Genomic DNA, 19,028 nt, shown 5'->3' on the forward strand with positions numbered 1-19,028 from the left:
TTACGGATTTTGAGCCACGGATCTGATAATTTTTTGGATCAGAAAAAAAATAATATATATATATATATATATATATATATATATATATATATATATATATATATATATATATGTATGTATGTATATGTGTATATATATATATATATATATATATATACATACATACATGCATGCATATATATATATATATATATATGGGGGGGAGGGGTAAATGTAACTTTGCCCTTTATTTTTTACTGAAAGCTCACTATAAGTACTTTGATACCACAGCAGAAACTACTAGCCTAACAAATAAAGTTCAAACATTATTAAAGACAAGTGAACAGTTGGTAATAAAATAAGAAAAAATACACAAATTACAAGTTACAAAGTCTAACAGTAGTTTTCAGGTACAGAAATGAATAATTTGGCCAATGTAAAATAAAACTATTTATTCACTGTAGAAATTAAATATAGGTTCATCTTTGTTAAAGCTGTATTTTGTTGTTTTATTAACATTAATGACACGGACAACTGCAGGAATATTAGGCTGGAGTCACTTTAAGGCCTAATGCACAGACCGAATAAATTGACAAACATCCAGTTTCTTTCTCAACTGTTCACTTGTGACATAACCGAAATAATTCTTCCCGAGACTGGTATTTAGGTTTAGGTTTAGAGCTTTATTAATCCCCATGGCGCAATTAGTTTGAGCTCACATGGTGCCTCACATAAAACACTTAAAACATACATAAAAATAAAAATCAGCTAAGTTTATTAAATATCCGTATTGCTTCAGGCACGAAAGTGAATTTATAGCGATTTGTAGAAAATTTAATTGCCCTTAGACGTCGTCCCAGGGGCATCCACTCAAAGTCCAAATGTAGCGGGTGTGTACCATCTCCTATAATTTCATGAGCCATCCTCAGCACCTGCGGTTCGTCATAAGATGTAAGGCTTCGTAAGGGAACACCCATCATTTTAGAGCACATGTTAACAATACCCTGCAACCATTTTTGTTCTTTGTAGACAATGATGAAAACCAACAAATAAAAGAAAAAGACAGGATACTTTCAACAAATGAATTATAAAATGACTCAAGAACAACTCTCTGTACAGCTTTGTCAGCAACGAACAATCTTTGGTGTGACTTTTTGACAATTGCATCAGAATTTTGGTCAAACTTCAACTTATCAAAAACCATTCCCAGGTACTTGTATTGCTCTACTTCCTCTACATGTGTTCCATTAATGACAATACGTTGAAGTGCCAATATTCTCCTACTAAAATTAATTATCATTTCTTTAGTTTTTGAGACATTCAGATCTAGTTTAATACTACTACACCAAGAAATGAAATTGTACAAAACAGAACCATATCCCTCATCTGAATGTGAAAGCAAGGAAAGCAACACAGTATCATCCGCATATCTAACTTAATAACTATTATCTTGTAAACTCTGACAGTCATTTGTGTGTAATATAAACAAGATAGGAGAGAGAACACATCCTTGAGGGTTACCTGTGGAGATATTTACAATGTCTGATAACACCTCATTAATCCTGTTGCCTGTCTGTTAAGAAAATCATGATCCATAGATCTAAACCATGATCAAAATTAAACTGACTGATAAGTCTTTTCCCAGTTTTTAGACTGGCATTTTGACATTAATACCCAAGTCCCGATATTCACCTCTTCTTCCGCATTTAAAATTGTTTGAATGTATAAATTGGCAAGACAAAACACGTCCAAATGATAAACTTTCACTCTATGATGGTTAAATTCATCAGTTAATCCGTGAATAACATGCGTGCCGAACCGTGAGGCCTGGCCCGTACGGATCATACTAATGATGTGTCTTTGGCGTCTCTTGCAGTGAGATTGATCTTGTGTTCTCTTCAGCGAGTTGTCTCAATGGAAGTTTTCTGTCTGGAAGGTAACTAGATGCATTTAAAACACATGGTGTATATACAGTGATGGCTTCTCTAATGAGTGTTGTGTTTTGCAGCAGTCCCGATCACTACAGCACTAGCAGTAAGTGCTCAGGTGTGGACATTAACACGGCACGTCTGCTCTACCACAGGCTCATACAACCCGATTACCCACAAATCTCACAAATTGTGAGTCACTTGTTTTTATGTTTCCAGCAATGAAACCAATGTACACTACCAGTCAAAAGTTTTAATGTTTTTAAAAGAAGTCTCTTCTGCTCACCAAGGCTGCATTCATTTGATTAAAAATACAAAAAAACAGTAACATAGTTTGATACTATATAGTTTGATCTATTTTAATATATTTTTAAATGTAATTTATTCCTGTGATCAAAGCTGAATTTTCAGCATCATTGCTCTTCAGTCTTCAGTGTCACATGATCCTTCAGAAATCACTATAATATGATGATTTGATGCTCAAACATTAATTATTATCATCAATGTTGATTCTTTGATAAATAGAAAGTTCAAAAGAACAGCATTTATTTGAAATAGAATCTTTTGTAACATTATAAATGTCTTTACTGTCACTTTCGATCAGTTTAATTAATCCTTGATGAATAAAATAATTGATTTATTTTATTTATTTCCCCCCAAAAAATGGAATGAAATTTCTTACTAACCCCAAACTTTGGAACGATAGTGTTTAATGTTACAGAAGTTTTCTATTTCAGATAAATGCTGTTCTTTTGAACTTTCGATAAATCAAAGAATCCTGAAATAAAAATGTATTATAATAAATTTATTTATTATAATAGATGTTTTCAACATTAATAATAATGAAATGATGAAAAATTTCTTGAGCATCAAATCATCATATTAGAATGATTTCTGAAGGATCATGTGACACTGAAGCAGGGGCGTAGAATTTAGTAGGGACGCTAGGGATGTGTCCCTACCAATATCCAGTGACACTGATTTGTCCCTAGCAATAATTTCGATCAAAAATTAAAATATATTTATATATAACCATTTTTGCCTGGTTGGGTGTTGTAGGTTTTATGTATTTCTTATTTTATTTAACCAGGAAACATCTCATTTAGATTAAAATCTCTTACAAGAGCGTCCTGGAACACAAACGGTTAATAGATCTCGGTCCCGCCTGCTTTACACACATCGCTAAACTAATTGGCTCTGTGTTTTCTTTCTAACTTGTGAGAGGCTGTAGCTACATTTGGTTGTGCGAAGCTCTTTCGAAGGAAACCTAGATGTGGTAAACTAGGGAGTAATCTACAGTTCTGTGCACAAAAATACGGGACAAATCGCGTCAAATAATGTTTCGCGGACAGCTCAGTTTTTACAGTATAATGTATGACAATCGCGGGATAAGGGGCAAACATAATCGTTAGTGTGTGCGCGCAAAGAGCACTGAAACTTAGTAAAAACATCACTTTTTTTTATAATTTTTTATAAGCCGTTTTCCAAAAAAGGAACAAAAAGAAAAGAAAATACCCACAAGGACAAGATTTTCGTATATTGCCATTTTTGTAGGGACAAAGAAAAAAATTTCCCACAAAGATGGCAATTTGTTTTTTGAAAACGGCTTATAAATCACACTAAGTGACGTTTTTAGAAAATGCAGAAAGTTATCTGTGATAGGGTTAGTGTAGAGGGATAGAACACACAGTTGGTACAGTATAAAAATCATTATAACTTTGGAAAGTCCACATTAAACATGAAAACACAAAATTGCTTGATCTGTTAAAATGAGAGGTCTGTTTGATCAAGTTGAAACCCTTGTCATCTCAGTCTCATCAGCTGAGGCTGAAATAAGTTTCATTGCTCTTAGAAGACTGAAAACATGTTGCTATGTGTCATGTCCAACAGGACAAACTGGACAGTAATGATGTGAAACAAATATGCCAAAAGTTAATTTCTGTTAACGGGATAGTTTCCTTAAAAAATGAAAATTCTGTCATCATTAAGTTGTTTCAAACCAGTTTCTTTCTTCTGCTGACCACAAAAGAAGATATTTTGAAGAATGTTGGTAACTAGACAGACAGTTTGATGGGTCCATTGACTTCCATAGTATTTTTTTTTTCTTACTGTGGAAGTCAATAGGGTCCATCAACTGTGTGGGGGACCAACATTCTTCAAATTATCTTCCTTTGTGTTCAGTAGAAGGAAATTCATAAGGGTTTGAAACAACTAGTGGGAAAGTTTTCATTTTTGGGTTAACTATCCCTTTAATGACAGATGCAGACATGTGTTTGGTTTCTTCAAAAAGCAAGGAACAAGACCGTATTGCACTATTGCATTGCACTATGAACGGAGTAAAGTTAAGTCTCTGTTAAACTCCCTTCTTGTCTTTAATAGTTACCATAACATTACAGAATTCATTAACGTATTGTTAAGGTCAATATAGACTAAAAACCTTAATATTATCCTATTAATTTCCTGATTCCTCCGCTTCTGGGAATGTCCCCACCAATCTCAAAACCAAACCTACGCCCTTGCAAGACTGGAGTAATGATGCTGAAAATTCAGCTTTGATCACAGGAATAAATTGCACTTTACTATATTCACATAGAAAACAGCTGGTTTAAATTGTAATAAAAAACAACAACAACAAAGAACGGTAATAATGTGAAATATTATCAAATGCAAACATTGGTGAGCAGAATAGATTCCTTTTAAAAACATTAAAATCTTCCCTATCTAAAACTTTTGACTGGTAGTGTAATTTTCAGAAGCATTATTTTTTGGTGAACTACTCCTTTAAGTGCTCATCGTTCCTAGTGTAACTAATGCATGCGTTATCCTAATCCAGATAGCCGCTAGTTTGGAGAAGCATCTCCTCCCCAGATTGAGCAGTTCTCCTCCAGACATCGAGGCTTTGAGACTCTACCTCACGCTGCCCGAGTGTCCTCTTCTCAACCACCCCAGCAACTACACCACCCTCACCATTCCTTTCGCCAAGGCCATCGTGAGCCTGAAAGACACCCCCATCAAAGTGCTCGGTACGTCCCTTCCTCTATAAGAGGAAATCTGTTTGGTGCGCTTGGTCACGGCTCTTGTAAAACAATGAACATTATTTTGCTGGTCCAAAATCAGCAGTTAGCAAAGGTTTCGGTAACGCTTTACAATAAGGTTAACATTAGTAACTAATAATGAACAATACTTCTACAGCATTTATTAATCTTAGTTAATATTAATTTCAACATTCACTAATTCATTATTAAAATCAAATGTTGCATTTGTTAACATTGGTCAATGCACTGTGAACTAACATGAATAAACAATGAACAACTATATTTTTTATTAACTAACATTAAAAAAGATTAATAAATACTGTAACAAAAGTAATGTTTATTTTTATATCATGTTTTTTAATACATTAACTAGGTAATGTTAACTGATGAACCTAATTGTAAACTGTTGCCGATATTTCTGTATCAAATATATTTTACTGCTCAATTTATATAAAAATAACAGGAAGTTAATTATATTTGAAAGTTTTACAAAATAATTCTTTTGACTTTTATTTTTTTGACTGGATCATGTCTTATTTAATTAAAAATAAATTCATTAAATTAAATTAGTGCTAAATTATGACTTATTTGAATGAACAGTATTTTACCAGACGTTCTGTATAATGTGGTGGCTGTGTACAAAAAGGCTTGATATAAAGAGATACAATTTTTATACTGTCTTTCATGAATGGATCTGCAAATTTACTTCTTTAAAAGACTTCTCTTGCCTAGGAAAACTCCCAGACCAGTCGGACCATTACATTCGAAGCCAGTTTTGTTTATTTTTTTAATTGCATGCATTTACACAATGGTCACTTTTACCATATGCGTAGTGCACTATTAGTGTACAATAGGCAATGGTCAACTTCTGGTATTTCTGAGTACATCATGTTTACACCCTGTAAGTGCTTCGTCTCACAGCACGCCTGAGGCCATCCAGGAATCATCCTGCCGTCCTGATGATTAATATTTTTTTTAATAAAGAATAATTTGTGAATTCCACTTCTAAACAAAAAAAATTAAGTTAGGGCATAAGCAGAATTTCTTACCTAGGAGATCATTTTTTCAACTTTTTTCTTGTTTGATCATTTAGTGTTTTAATGAATCTCGTGAAGAAATGTCTGGGTCATAATTCACCCCAAAATCAAAAGAAAAAAAAATCTACTTTTGCGCAAGAAATTATTGTTTAGGATCATTCAGGGTTTTCTTTTTCTTTTTTTGCGTTGTGACATTGTTTTAATGGCAGTTAAGCACATTTGCATGGTAGCATGCAAAAAATTAAATAATTTTCATTACTGTAATACTTTATTCATCCGGTCTTATACAGGGTTTAAATCTATGTTTAAGATCATCTTCTTGGTAGTTTTTCTGAGAATCTCCCCTTTACATGTACATTTTAGCCTACATTTAGAATCAACCATTGTTATTTTAATGTTTTTTTGTTATTTTAAGGAAACTGGTGGTCCAGGTTTGAGCCAGCGGTCTTCCAGAGGCTGGTGGAGCTCTATAAGGAGGTGGTGGTGTATCTACTGCGGATGCAGAAACTGGGAATCCCTCTTTCTGAACAGAGGATATTCACCTGCTTCTTGCACACCTCCCTCAAACTCCTGGAGATCCTCCATTCGGTGAGCACCAAAACTGGTGAACAGTAGGTTTGGGTACCATTTACATTTTACCCGGTACATGAAATTCTGTGCCAACGGTATCTTTTTTCGGTACTTTAGAGGTACTTTACATCAATAAATGAAAAGAAACTGTAAGTCATTTATAGAAGTATTATTGACATTATGCCAGAGCTGCCTTGGTCGCTGTCTGCCCTTGCCTGTGGTGTTTGTATATTCATAAAAACTGTTTTAATATTTCTTTTTACAAAAATCTTCCTTTCTATGAAATATTTAGTTTTCCACAAATTCTTTGTTTTTTGGTAATCACATAAAACATTAATTTAATTTTCTTTATATCACATGAAATTAAACAAACTTCTTTGTCAAACAACATGCTGCATAACTGAGCTTTATACTGTTAAAGTTAAAACAGGAGAAAAAATAACGTTTTGATAATTTATTAGTAGTAGTGTTAGTATTATTATAACATTGCAACATGTCTAAATTCTACTATACAACAGTAATATATTTGTAAAGTTAAACCAAACGTTTATTTTGACGGGTTGCCCTGAAGACCTTTGAGTCTCTGTGCGTTTATGATATGACAATAAAAGTTTTTCTTAAATGAAACTATAAAATGCTGATGAAGTGACTCTGGAGATGCAGTCCATGCATTCATGTTCTCATATAGTGAGACATTCATTCACATAGAGACACGCAAGACCATGCAGGATTCGTATTTAAATAGTCTTAAACTCTCGCCCAGATGCTTTCTCAGGTACTGAAATTTGGCACAGATTGATTTGGAACACACTGACTGTGCCCCATTTTGGAAAACATCTGTCTTAAATACTAAAGTAGAATTATTGTTTACCAAATCATTTAAAATGGTATGCCTCTAAATGCTCTGATGCTTGTCTTACTACCCACTCATAATTTTGTACTTTACATTAGTTAACATGAAGTTCTTCTCATTCTTGCTGGTGAAATGTACAGTAATTAACAATTGGTTGGTACCATATTGTAATTTGCTAAAATCATTCTTATTATGGTGTTGCAGGTTAATGAGCGTGCTGGCCAGATCATCCAGTATGACAAGTTCTATATCCATGAGCTGGATGAGCTCATTGACATCAGGAATGATTATGTCACATGGTTTCAGCAGCAGATGTTCTCTTTGGTGAGTTTTTATTGTTCAAAGGTTATCAGCATAATTTTACACTCCTGATTTTTAAAGCTCAGATGTGAAGGCCAAGTATGGTAACCCATACTCCTAAGTTAGCGCACACACATTTGGAGTAGTGAATACACACACACTCACACACCTGGAGCAGTGCTTTGCTCAAAAAGTGTATAATTCTTGTCTGTCCCGCTAGATGTGTAAAAATTACTTTCCTTTAAAGTTCCCCTGAAGTCAATAATTCTATTCCTTAAAACTCATCTTTGATCATCTATTTCTGTGAAAAAAATTCTTCATGCCCTAAAATATCTTGAATGTAACTCGACACCCTTGCCTCATTTAGTATATGTGGTTCTATGAATATGCAAATGAGCCCCGCCTCCACTCACTCACTCACTCAGAGATCCACTCGTTGAAGATCACACGTTGATCTGATTGGTTACAAGGTAGTTTGTGACGTCAGAAACACCAGCGATTTCAAACCGTGTTTTTGAGACTGTCTTTGGTTCACTACAGTTTTTAGGAGAAAATACTCAGCAATGCTGTCGACTTATGAATTTACACATGGTTTGTCTTAAAGCATATTAAAGGGATAGTTCACCCAAAAATGATAATTCTGTCAGTATTTACTCTCCCTCATGTTGTTCAACCCCGTAAGACCTTCGTTCATCTTCAGAACACAAATTAAGATATTTTTGATTAAACCTGAGAGCTGGATCACTCCTCGAGTGAGTTCACTAGTTTAACAGCGCAGTGCTTCTGTGTTGTACGTCACACGCATCACACACATGACCAGCGTCGGCCAATAGTGATCCTACGTGTGACGTACAACACAGAAACACTTCGCTGTTACACTAGTGAACTCATTTGAGGCCAACAGAGAAGGAAATGAATAGTTGAAATAAAGTCGTTATTTTTGTTTGTTTTTGCGCGCAAAAAGTATTCTTGTCGCTTGATAAACTTAAGATTGAGCCACTGTAGTCACTTGAGCTATTTTAACGAAGTCTTTAATAACTTTTCGGGGAACAAGTGTCAATCCCTTAGAAGCCTATGGAGGAGTGATCGAGCTCTCAGATTTAATCAAAAATATCTTAATTCGTGTTCCGAAGATGAACGAAGGTCTTACGGGGTTGAACAACATGAGGGAGAGTAAATACTGACAGAATTTACATTTTTGGGTGAACTATCCCTTTAAAAACACCACATAGACATAAAAAACATTAAATGCTGGATTTTCACCACAGGGGGGATTTAATCTCAAATCATAGTCACATTCTCCACTGTCTCCCGTCTGTCTTGAACAGGTCATGGACTCTCAGGTCATCATGTGCAAATACCCGTTTGTTTTTGACGCTCAGGCGAAGACGACGCTCCTCCAGACTGACGCTGTGATCCAGATGCAGGTGAGAGAGCTCTGCCGCATCTGAAGATTTGACATCATGTCTTACTCTAGTGCGCTCACAGTGCTGTTTGTGATCAGATAGCCGTGGACCAGGCTCAGAGACAGAACCTACACTCGCTGTTCCTCTCGGGTGGAGGAGTGGAGTCAGTAAACCCCTGCCTCATCCTCATTGTACGTCGAGATAACGTGGTGGGAGACTCCATGGAGGTGCTGAGGAAGTCCAAAAACGTTGATTACAAGAAGCCGCTCAAGGTAGACAAGGTTTCCTTAATCTCTGTGTCTTCATTGCTGCGGTTTTTAATTCTATTATTCTCCAGGTGATCTTTGTTGGAGAGGAGGCCGTGGACGCTGGCGGCGTGAGAAAAGAGTTCTTCCTGCTCATCATGAAAGAACTCTTAGACCCTAAATATGGCATGTTTAGATACTACGAGGAGTCCAGGCTCATTTGGTTCGCTCACAAGGTATAGTAAGAAAGTGTGTTATGTCCTTTTGAGAAAAAATCTTAAAAAGTCGTTATTTAAAGGCCATAAAAAAGCAGGAGTACACAGTGCAAAGACAAAACGTTTTCAATATCACGCACTTGATCTCATTTATAGATATTTTACTGTACTACTTCTAAAACACGTTCACCTTTATTCTTTTAATAAATGTATATTGAAGTAAATCAGACAAAACAAGTTACTTTATACTTTATACTGTATACTTTATACATCATAATGTAAATGGATGGATGTATAGATGGATATTGGATGGATGGATATTTGGATGAATGGATATTTGGATGAATGGATATTTTGATGGATGGCTGGATGGATGATAGATTAATATTTGGATGGATATTTGGATGGATGGATATTTGGATGGATGGATATTTGGATGGATGGATGGATATTTGGATGTATGGATAGATGAATATTTGGATGGATGGATAGATGAATATTTGGATGGATGGATGGATTAATATTTGGATGGATGGATAGATGAATATTTGGATGCATATTTGGATATATGGATGGATGGATGGATATATGGATGGATATATGGATGGATATATGGATGGATATATGGATGGATATATGGATGGATATATGGATGGATATATGGATGGATATATGGATGGATATATGGATGGATATATGGATGGATATTTGGATGGATGGATGGATATTTAGATGGATGGATGGATGGATGGATGGATATATGGATGGATATATGGATGGATATATGGATGGATATATGGATGGATATATGGATGGATATTTGGATGGATATTTGGATGGATGGATGGATGGATATTTAGATGGATATTTGGATGGATGGATGGATATATGGATGGATGGATCGATGGATGGATGGATGGATGGATAGATGAATATTTGGATGGATAGATGATTATTTGGATGGATAGATGAATATTTGGATGGATGGATGGATTAATATTTTGATGGATGGATATATGGATGGATATTTGGATTGATATTTGGATGGATGGATATTTGGATGGATGGATGGATGGATATTTGGATGGATGGATATTTGGATGGATGAATTAATAGATAGATTATTAAATGTACATACACTAATTTACTACAGCCAGTTTTTAAAGAAACAAATACCATATACATATAAATATTGACTTTAAAGTACATTAGGAAACATTAGACCTCACATTTATAAAACATTAGACCTCACATTTATAAAAGTACAACCACTTCATATGTAAAATACATAAATTCAAAAAAACAAGATCAAAAACATGATTAGAAGAATCATCATTCAAAATTTCTAAAGAATATACATAGGAAATATAATAATTAAAAAGAAAAGTTGCTCAAAACCAACTCTTGATTCATGCTTTACTGCAGACATTTGAAGACATCACCTTGTTCCACCTGATCGGTGTCATTTGTGGATTGGCCATCTATAATCTCACTATAGTGGAGTTGAACTTCCCGCTAGCGCTGTACAAGAAACTCCTGAAGAAAGGGCCCACTCTAGAGGACCTGAAGGAACTCATGCCTGATGTAGGAAGGTGCGTTTTCAGCCGATTGATGACACTTTGATTTTGTGCTTCTTTTTAGGTTTGAGTGCTCATATCATGAACAATATCTTTGACTGTTTGAGATGTTTGATGTACTATGAAACACACTGTCGACATAAACCATCATTTCGACACATGCACGATCCACAATAACATCAATGGCACATTTTCTGTGTTGTTTGAGGAGTTGTTCGGTAAAAAAATTATTAAGTTTAAGGGTCAGAAAGGGGATGGGACATTATAATTAATTATTTAGATGCCTTAGAAGATAGAGGTTCTGTGATAATCTTGAAAAATGAATGATATGACCCCTTTTAGGGAATGTTTTTAGTGTAGATGTGATGGTTTTCTCTGTGGATCTTCAGGAGTCTTCAGCAGCTGCTGGATTATACAGAGGATGATTTGGAAGAAACTTACTGCCTGAATTTCACAGTAAGAACAAGTTAAAGTGTTGTTTGCATGTAATATCATTTTAAACAATTGCTTCATTTAAAAAAATAAAAAATGCAAATACAGTTGTTGTTATTATAATTACAGATCACAGAGGAAAATTTTGGTGCCACAGAGGTATTAGAGCTGATACCCAACGGGACAGACGTCAGCGTCAACAAATCCAACAGGTATTACACGCAGCGTAATATTTACATTCTCACACCACGATTATTCTGACTATTAACTATTATTATCTCACCCCGAGACTTAATTTCACATATGAATTCCTGTTTTTGGTTGAACTTTATTCCGATAGTCCACTAGACATTCTACTAACTACAGGTGAAACTCGAAAAATTTGAATATCATGCAAAAGTTTTATTTTTGATGATTATGGCTTACAGCTTATGAAAACCCCAAATTCAAAATCTCAAAAAATTAGAATATTACATGAAATCAATAAAAAAAAGGATTTTAAACACAGAAATGTCAGCCCTCTGAAAAGTATGATCATGCATATGTATATAGTTATATATACTAAATATATTAGTTTCACCTTTTAATCTGAATTACTGAAATACATGAAGTTTTGCATGATATTCTAATTTTTCGAGTTTCACCTGTATAAGTAACTTTGCTAACTGCATGTCAACTAACTCTTAATAAAGTATTAGCGGACTGTTTGGTTAGGGTTAGATTTGAGGGTTCAGATTAGTAGATTAAGTTCACATGTAGTTGCAAAGTTTGTTGAGGAGCATCACAATAAAGAGTCATCAGATGTAGTCTAGTAATACTCTAATGACTGCTAGTTGAGATGTAGGCCGTGTTTACACCTGGTATTAAGATGTGTTTTGGTGGATCGGATCACAAGTAGACGAGGGAGACACATTCCTGTTTACACCTCGTGTTTTAATCCGTCTCTTATGTCCTCTTTCAAACACTTCTGTCCTGATTTCTTCGAGGGGAGGGTTTATGGACGGGTAAATGTATGGGCATTTTCAGATCTTTTGAAAGATCTAATGGAGGAAATAAGCTCGTGCAATTTACATATGAACACGAGCAGAGAAAACAGGAAAACATACGGAGAGCAGCAGCTTTGGTGACCAGCCGAACACTGCGAGTGTGTGTTAGAAATCAGGAATGGTGAGAGAACATTGTGCTTGGCATGTTTTTCCTCTTCAAACCAATCTTGGGTCTTCAGTCGACAAATTTTAAATCCCGTCGGTCTAGAGCGCTTCCCATAATGTTTGTGCATTAGGTCAGTATTCAGAGAGCAAGCGTCTGTTGTGGCTGTTTGAACACATGAGCGTTTACACAACGAAAGCAATCCGGTCGAGTGTGTTTCCAACTACCTCTGGAAGTGTTTGAAAGTGGACAAGCTCAAAACGTTTTACACCTGTATATAGCGTCGTCCACTTGAGATTCGATCGACCAAACTGCATCTCAACACCAGGTGTAAACAGGGCCGTAGTTGCAAAGTTACTTGTGTTTATAGTGGACTATCAAAATAAAGCGGTACCGTATTAACGATTTGATTAATACATATTAAATAACCTATTCTCAACCTTACCAGGCAGGAGTTTGTTAAGGCCTACGTTAATTATATATTCAACACCTCCGTGGCTCCTCAGTTCAGTGCTTTCCACGCGGGATTTCACAAAGTGTGTGGAGGGAAAGTTCTGGAGCTTTTCCAGCCCAGCGAACTACAAGCCATGGTCATAGGAAACACCAATTACGACTGGAAGGAGTTAGAGAAGGTAAAATCTCACTAGTGTCATTTGCTTGGACTTTTACTGTCTGTTCAGGCACAAAAACAGCAGGTGTTTGGAAATGTTTTGATGCTGTAGTATGTTCACTTTGGGTGTGTATTGGTTTCTCAGAGCACGGAGTATAAGAACGAGTACTGGGCGGATCACCCCACCATCAAGATGTTCTGGGAAGTATTTCACGAGATGCCTTTGGAGAAGAAGAAACAGTTCCTGCGTAAGTGATTCATTTGAGTTTCGATTCACAGTCTTCCACGCGTTTCTGATTTCTGGAGTGATGAAGAGAGAGATCTTGTTTTGGACAGTCTGTAATATATCTAAAAACAAGCAAACTAGAGTTTTGAAGCTGGCTTTATCCAATGTTCATATTTCCTTTCTGGAAGTGTATGCATTGCAAATTAGTGCATGAGATAATGCTTCATTTGCATGTTTAAACATAACATTTCAGAAAACTTGTAATACAAAAAAATGTCTTGATGTACTATGATTAATCAACTGGGTAAATATAGTAAAGTATTTTCCCTATTCACAAGTAGTGTATTGCCATGAGGACAGAAACACAATTACATGCATGTACAAACCTGGTCAACCTGTTGCAAATGTGCAGTTTTATTTTGTGTTGTTGTGGTGGAATCAAACTCGGTTCTCAAGGTTGACAACCAGTCCGTGTAATACGGCATCGTCCCGTATTTAAGACCACAAAGTCACAGTAGCGTTCAGTATTAAACCCATATGGAGCACAGTTTGTGTAGTCTACATGTGTACATGTGCATACAGGCATACGGCATCTAGTTTTGCATATATCAAACCTGAATATGATTACAACCTTTGAAATCTTAATGTATAATAGAAAATTATACATATTTGACTGCGGACATGAAATAACACAGTTAAAATATTTTTAGTCCCATTATTTTCCTATGAAGAATCAAGATTGTCCCTTATTGTCCTTTGCTGAAGTTGGCAACCCTCATTAGTCATTAAACTAGTGTAGCAGGATAAAACACACCTGCAGTTTATCTAACTTTACCTAACAGGCGTATTGATTACTTTATTGGGGATATCTGTAATTTTTTATATCAATAATTGTTCCTTTTAAATTGGGTATGTCTTGTCTCCCTTCCTGTCTTCTGATCTCCCCCTTTTTTTCCTACATCCCAGCAAGCAATTTTGCGTTTAAAAGACGTCTAATAGCCGTCCAAACACCGCTTAGACGTCTAGGCTAAAACAACGCAAAATTTGGGCTGTCAGTGAAAATTTAATAGACGTCTAAACCATCGCCCAAAAATAGACTCGTCATCAATTAGATAAAGAAATGAAATGAGTGAGGAAATGAAACTAAACACCTTGTAATCACTGTTTACTTTGCTTTAATGATGGAATATCATACATCTCAAGTTATTCTGGCAAAATTGACATGTTACCAAATTCAAGGTTATTTTGTCTTGAAGTGGGTTACTCTAGCCGGACTATATCGGGTCTATAGTTAAAGGGATAGTTCACCCAAAAATGTAAATTCTGTCAGTATTTACTCTCCCTCATGTTGTTCAACCCCGTAAGACCTTCGTTCATCTTCAGAACACAAATTAAGATATTTGTGATTAAATCTGAGAGCTGGATCACTCCTCCATAGGCTTCTAAGGGATTGAAACTTGTTCACCGAAAAGTTATTAAAGACATCGTTAAAATAGTCCAAGTGACTACAGTGACTCAATCTTAAGTTTATCAAGCGACGAGAATACTTTTTGTGCGCAAAAACAAACAAAAATAACGACTTTATTTCAACTCTTCATTTCCTTCTCTGTTGGCCTCGAGTGAGTTCACTAGTGTAACAGCGAAGTGTTTCTGTGTTGTACGTCACACGCATCACACACATGACCAGCGTCGGCCAATAGTGAGCCTACCTGTGGCGTAGCTCTACGCTATCACACTACGCTAACTGACCGAGGCCCACAGAGAAGGAAATCAATAGTTGAAATAAAGTCATTATTTTTGTTTTTGCGCACAAAAAGTATTCTCGTCGCTTGATAAACTTAAGATTGAGCCACTGTAGTCACTTGGACTATTTTAACGATGTCTTTAATAATTTTTCGGGGAACAAGTTTCAATCCCTTAGAAGCCTATGGAGGAGTGATCCAGCTCTCAGATTTAATCACAAATATCTTAATTCGTGTTCCGAAGATGAACGAAGATCTTACGGGGTTGAACAACATGAGGGAGAGTAAATACTGACAGAATTATCATTTTTGGGTGAACTTTCCCTTTAACCTAGACTGTGAAATGACGGCTATTGCTTGCTGGGATATGTTAAAATGTGGGGGATATGTAAAAAATAAGCGATTCGCTCTCAGTATGCATGTATTCTTCCTGTCATTTACTGCAGTGTTCCTGACGGGCAGCGACCGGATCCCCATCATGGGCATGAAGAGCCTGGCGCTGGTGATCCAGCCCACGGGGGGGGGCGAGCAGTATTTCCCCGTAGCGCACACATGCTTCAACATGCTGGATCTGCCCAAGTACACGAGTAAAGACACGCTCCGAGAGAAACTGCTGCAGGCCATCGAACACAACCAGGGCTTCAACCTGGTGTGACGCGCAGGTACCACACGCTTCAGATGTCAATGCTGCTTTTGATATTAGCATAGAGACGTTTGATTTATCATGCATTACTCAAATAAAGACTCTCAACTCTGCAAATACAGCATCCCAGCGGGACTGAAACATGTAAACACTATTTGTATATCAGTATTTTGTTACTTGCTCGGTTCTGGGTGACATTTATGTGATGGAAAGCACTTCTTTTTTCTTTCTTCATCTTTTTTAACCTGTAACACTTTACAATAAGGTTCAATACGTTAACATTAGTATCATAAACAACTTACGGCATTTTACAGAATTTGTTCATTTATAAATTCACTGTAGTGATTTATATTTATAAACACACTATTCATCGTCTGTTCAAAATGCATTAGCTACTGTTAACATGCATTTACTGCTAAAAATATTAAATATTAGCATATATTACCTTATAGTACAGTGTTACCAGTAACGCTACAATACCTGTTTTTTCATGTTTTGATTTAATTATATAGAATATGATTTTATTCTAAATGACTTCTCACTTGCTAAGCCAATCAGATTCAATGGTTATTAATGTCATGTGACTTTTAAAGAAACGACGATGTTTAGCAAGTCATTCAGATTGACTTCAGGATGTAATATTAATGCAGAATCGTTCTGCACATGATGTTAAAATAAAGTGTGTCCTTAAGGGACCTTACACCACTTTTGTGACATATACCTTAACTAAAAACTAACACGCATTGTTTTGAGACTTATTTTTAGTTTTCAAAGATTAAGTACCAAAATCTGATAGCAGGTGCCGGGCCGTGTCTGAGTGTGTTCATCATCACTGTTATAATGCTCACTATAAAAAATATAATAATTCAGAGTAATAATAAATGACCAATAAAAATAAGCGAGTTGGGTTATTGCACTCGTTCATTGTGCAGGACATTCAAGTTAAAACTCTTAAAACACCCAGCTACTAGTTGCTGTGCCATTGTGTGTGTGTGTGTGTTTTGAAGAATATGTGGAAGCAATTAAACAAATGCTGACATTTTTCTTGTGTTTGTAAATTGTAAATAAACACAATATTTTCTAGTTTTCATGTTATTTTTTTTTCATGTTCATTAGCATCTTTTTCCACATTACAATGCAAAAAAACTCATTACAGTCCTTTATTGTATTAACTTATTTTATTATTGAGTCCTGTACATGTTTGGCATAGGCACTGTGCAGAAGTGCGTGTGCGTGTGTGTGTGTGTGTGTGGTCGAGAGCTTCAGCTCAGTGTGGAAGCTCATGATGGACCAGTTTGTAGTGCGAGCCGCAGGACGGGCAGCGCTGAGCGTTTCCCTCGTGAAGCCAGAACCAAACGATAGCAGTGTTGTCCTCCTCACCTTCACAACACAAGACACGCGGTTATTAGGAGAGTCTTCCTTGAAAATAAATCATTTCTTAGTGTACTTTTGCATTGTCTCATTTATAGCTAATAAGGTCCATCAAATCCAACAGCTTAGTAAAGTGCAGTGTGTGTGTGCGAGCGTGCTTTCATGTGTGTTCGCTTGTGTCTTGACTGTTTGTGTGTGTGTGTGCGTTTATATATGCATTTATGTGTGTGCGAGCGTGCTTTCATATGTGTTTGCTTGTGTCTGACTGTATGTGTGTGCATGTTTATATATGTATTTGTGTGTGTGTGTATATGTATATATATATATATATGTATGTGCTTGTGCCCACGTGTGTGTGTGTATATATATGTACGTGCGTGCGTGTGCGTGTCTTACAGATGCAGCCAACCAGTCGTTTGTTATTGATACTTGGAACAATATGAGGGTCATCTTTGGATCCAGTGTATTCCTTTGGTTTGAATATGCTGTATGGATCCTGTGAACAGATCAAAAACGACGTGGTTCAAAATGAAAACCAAACACTCACCAAATCTTACGGTCAAACAAAAACTGTCATCTATATTTAACCTGGCCCTTTTTCAGCGCCTGCAGGACGCGTCTCTCCAGCCCCGCAGCCTGTTCCTCATCTGTGGGAATACCTGGAAAACAAAAAACCTTACTGGTGGTAAGAGAGTGCTATTTAATATACAATATACAGTCCAGGAGAGAGAAAAATATCTGCTTTGACTGCCATTTGTACCGCCACAAGGTAAAACAAATTATGTAATTGTAAAAAAATATATATATAATTTATCTATTATATGTTTATATTTTAAATAAACATATTTCCCCCAAGCATTTTTTACTATACACTTGTTTTGGTTTTGGGAGTGAGATTGCAACATTTGTCCACTAGGTGTCGCCAGATACCGGGTAAATAAAGAGACGCTCAGTTAGTTTGCTGTGCGCCATTATCCAGAATAACTGGCACACGAACATGAGTTTTGTGCCAAGAAAGGCCAGAGCAAAGCCCTTCACAACATAAAGAACTAATGACCTTGATTATAATCTCTCCTTATAAATCACACGAGTCACTGCGTTATTGTTTCAAGAAATGTCGAGCGTGTTTAAAGCTACTTTCAAAAATCTTATATCAAATATCTTCTCAGGATATTAACGAGATATTTCATATGTCCGTTTTGTCTTTCTATACTAATGTCATTCATTAAAAAAACTGAGAAAATGACATCATGTTGCTTTAGTATTACACGTGCAAAAACTATATCTGTACAATTTATCGCGAGCAAGTTCAAATGAATCATAATTTCTATAAAGAAACGATAATTTCTTAAATGCCACTTACCTTTCCCGGCCATCGCACGTTGAGGTGTTTTCATTAAAATATTTTGTCTTCCCATCAGAGTCACTCGACAGGCTCTCAGGAGGATTTTACTTGCCATCTTGACTTTAAACTTTCAGTCTTCTGTGCGCGCGCGCTCCCGCTACAGTAAGTGAAATAGTGTCCGTGAAAGTCAATAAAATGATTGACACAGAGGATTGGCCAATCAGAGCGAAGTATCGATGGACTTTGACCAATAAGTGAACAGGTAGAGCGGACAGGTGTAATTAGAGAGGACAGTAAAAATAAAAGTAAAATCTGTTCCGACTGCCTTTATTTCCTTAAAGAAAACCAACACACTAAATAAAAAG

At 36.1% G+C, this 19,028-nt stretch overlaps 2 protein-coding genes across 5 annotated transcripts in view; one reads left to right on the plus strand and one right to left on the minus strand.

Annotated features, from left to right (window-relative positions):
* Positions 1-17,030, plus strand: part of herc4 (HECT and RLD domain containing E3 ubiquitin protein ligase 4) — a 35,068-nt gene extending 18,038 nt beyond the window's left edge. For 2 of the 4 annotated variants that reach the window (XM_077217370.1, XM_077217372.1), the window contains exons 11-24: positions 1,856-1,915; positions 1,991-2,099; positions 4,741-4,930; positions 6,395-6,567; positions 7,607-7,726; positions 9,031-9,129; positions 9,207-9,380; positions 9,446-9,589; positions 10,994-11,160; positions 11,535-11,601; positions 11,707-11,789; positions 13,175-13,358; positions 13,482-13,584; positions 15,751-17,030. In XM_077217370.1, coding sequence (XP_077073485.1) covers positions 1,856-1,915; positions 1,991-2,099; positions 4,741-4,930; positions 6,395-6,567; positions 7,607-7,726; positions 9,031-9,129; positions 9,207-9,380; positions 9,446-9,589; positions 10,994-11,160; positions 11,535-11,601; positions 11,707-11,789; positions 13,175-13,358; positions 13,482-13,584; positions 15,751-15,959 — 1,882 coding nt within the window. In that variant the 3' untranslated portion in view covers positions 15,960-17,030. Of the gene's footprint in view, positions 1-1,855; positions 1,916-1,987; positions 2,100-4,740; positions 4,931-6,394; positions 6,568-7,606; positions 7,727-9,030; positions 9,130-9,206; positions 9,381-9,445; positions 9,590-10,993; positions 11,161-11,534; positions 11,602-11,706; positions 11,790-13,174; positions 13,359-13,481; positions 13,585-15,750 lie in introns of all 4 variants that reach the window. The other 2 variants (XM_077217369.1, XM_077217371.1) reach the window with 1 other exon arrangement.
* A 63-nt stretch (positions 17,031-17,093) lies between these two features.
* Positions 17,094-18,840, minus strand: cox5b2 (cytochrome c oxidase subunit 5B2). Its single transcript, XM_077217419.1, has 4 exons — positions 18,682-18,840; positions 17,907-17,977; positions 17,715-17,814; positions 17,094-17,327 (listed from the first exon to the last, which is right to left on the minus strand). Exons 1-4 carry the CDS (start codon positions 18,776-18,778, stop codon positions 17,215-17,217), a joined length of 381 nt encoding a protein of 126 aa, XP_077073534.1. The 5' UTR covers positions 18,779-18,840; the 3' UTR covers positions 17,094-17,214.
* Positions 18,841-19,028: the final 188 nt, after the last annotated feature.

This window comes from Siphateles boraxobius, unplaced genomic scaffold (assembly GCF_051911475.1).
Source record: "Siphateles boraxobius isolate OS27281-9 unplaced genomic scaffold, OSU_SipBor_1 73, whole genome shotgun sequence".
Lineage (NCBI taxonomy): Eukaryota > Metazoa > Chordata > Actinopteri > Cypriniformes > Leuciscidae > Siphateles > Siphateles boraxobius.

Excerpts from the sequence above, each read along its gene's own strand:
- cox5b2 (XM_077217419.1), bottom strand. The coding sequence starts at position 18,778 with ATGGCAAGTAAAATCCTCCTGAGAGCCTGTCGAGTGACTCTGATGGGA. Across the intron at positions 17,978-18,681 it reads ACGTGCGATGGCCGGGAAAG|GTATTCCCACAGATGAGGAA; the intron begins GTAAGTGGCATT and ends TTTGTTTTCCAG. Across the intron at positions 17,328-17,714 it reads ACGACTGGTTGGCTGCATCT|GTGAGGAGGACAACACTGCT; the intron begins GTAAGACACGCA and ends TGTGTTGTGAAG.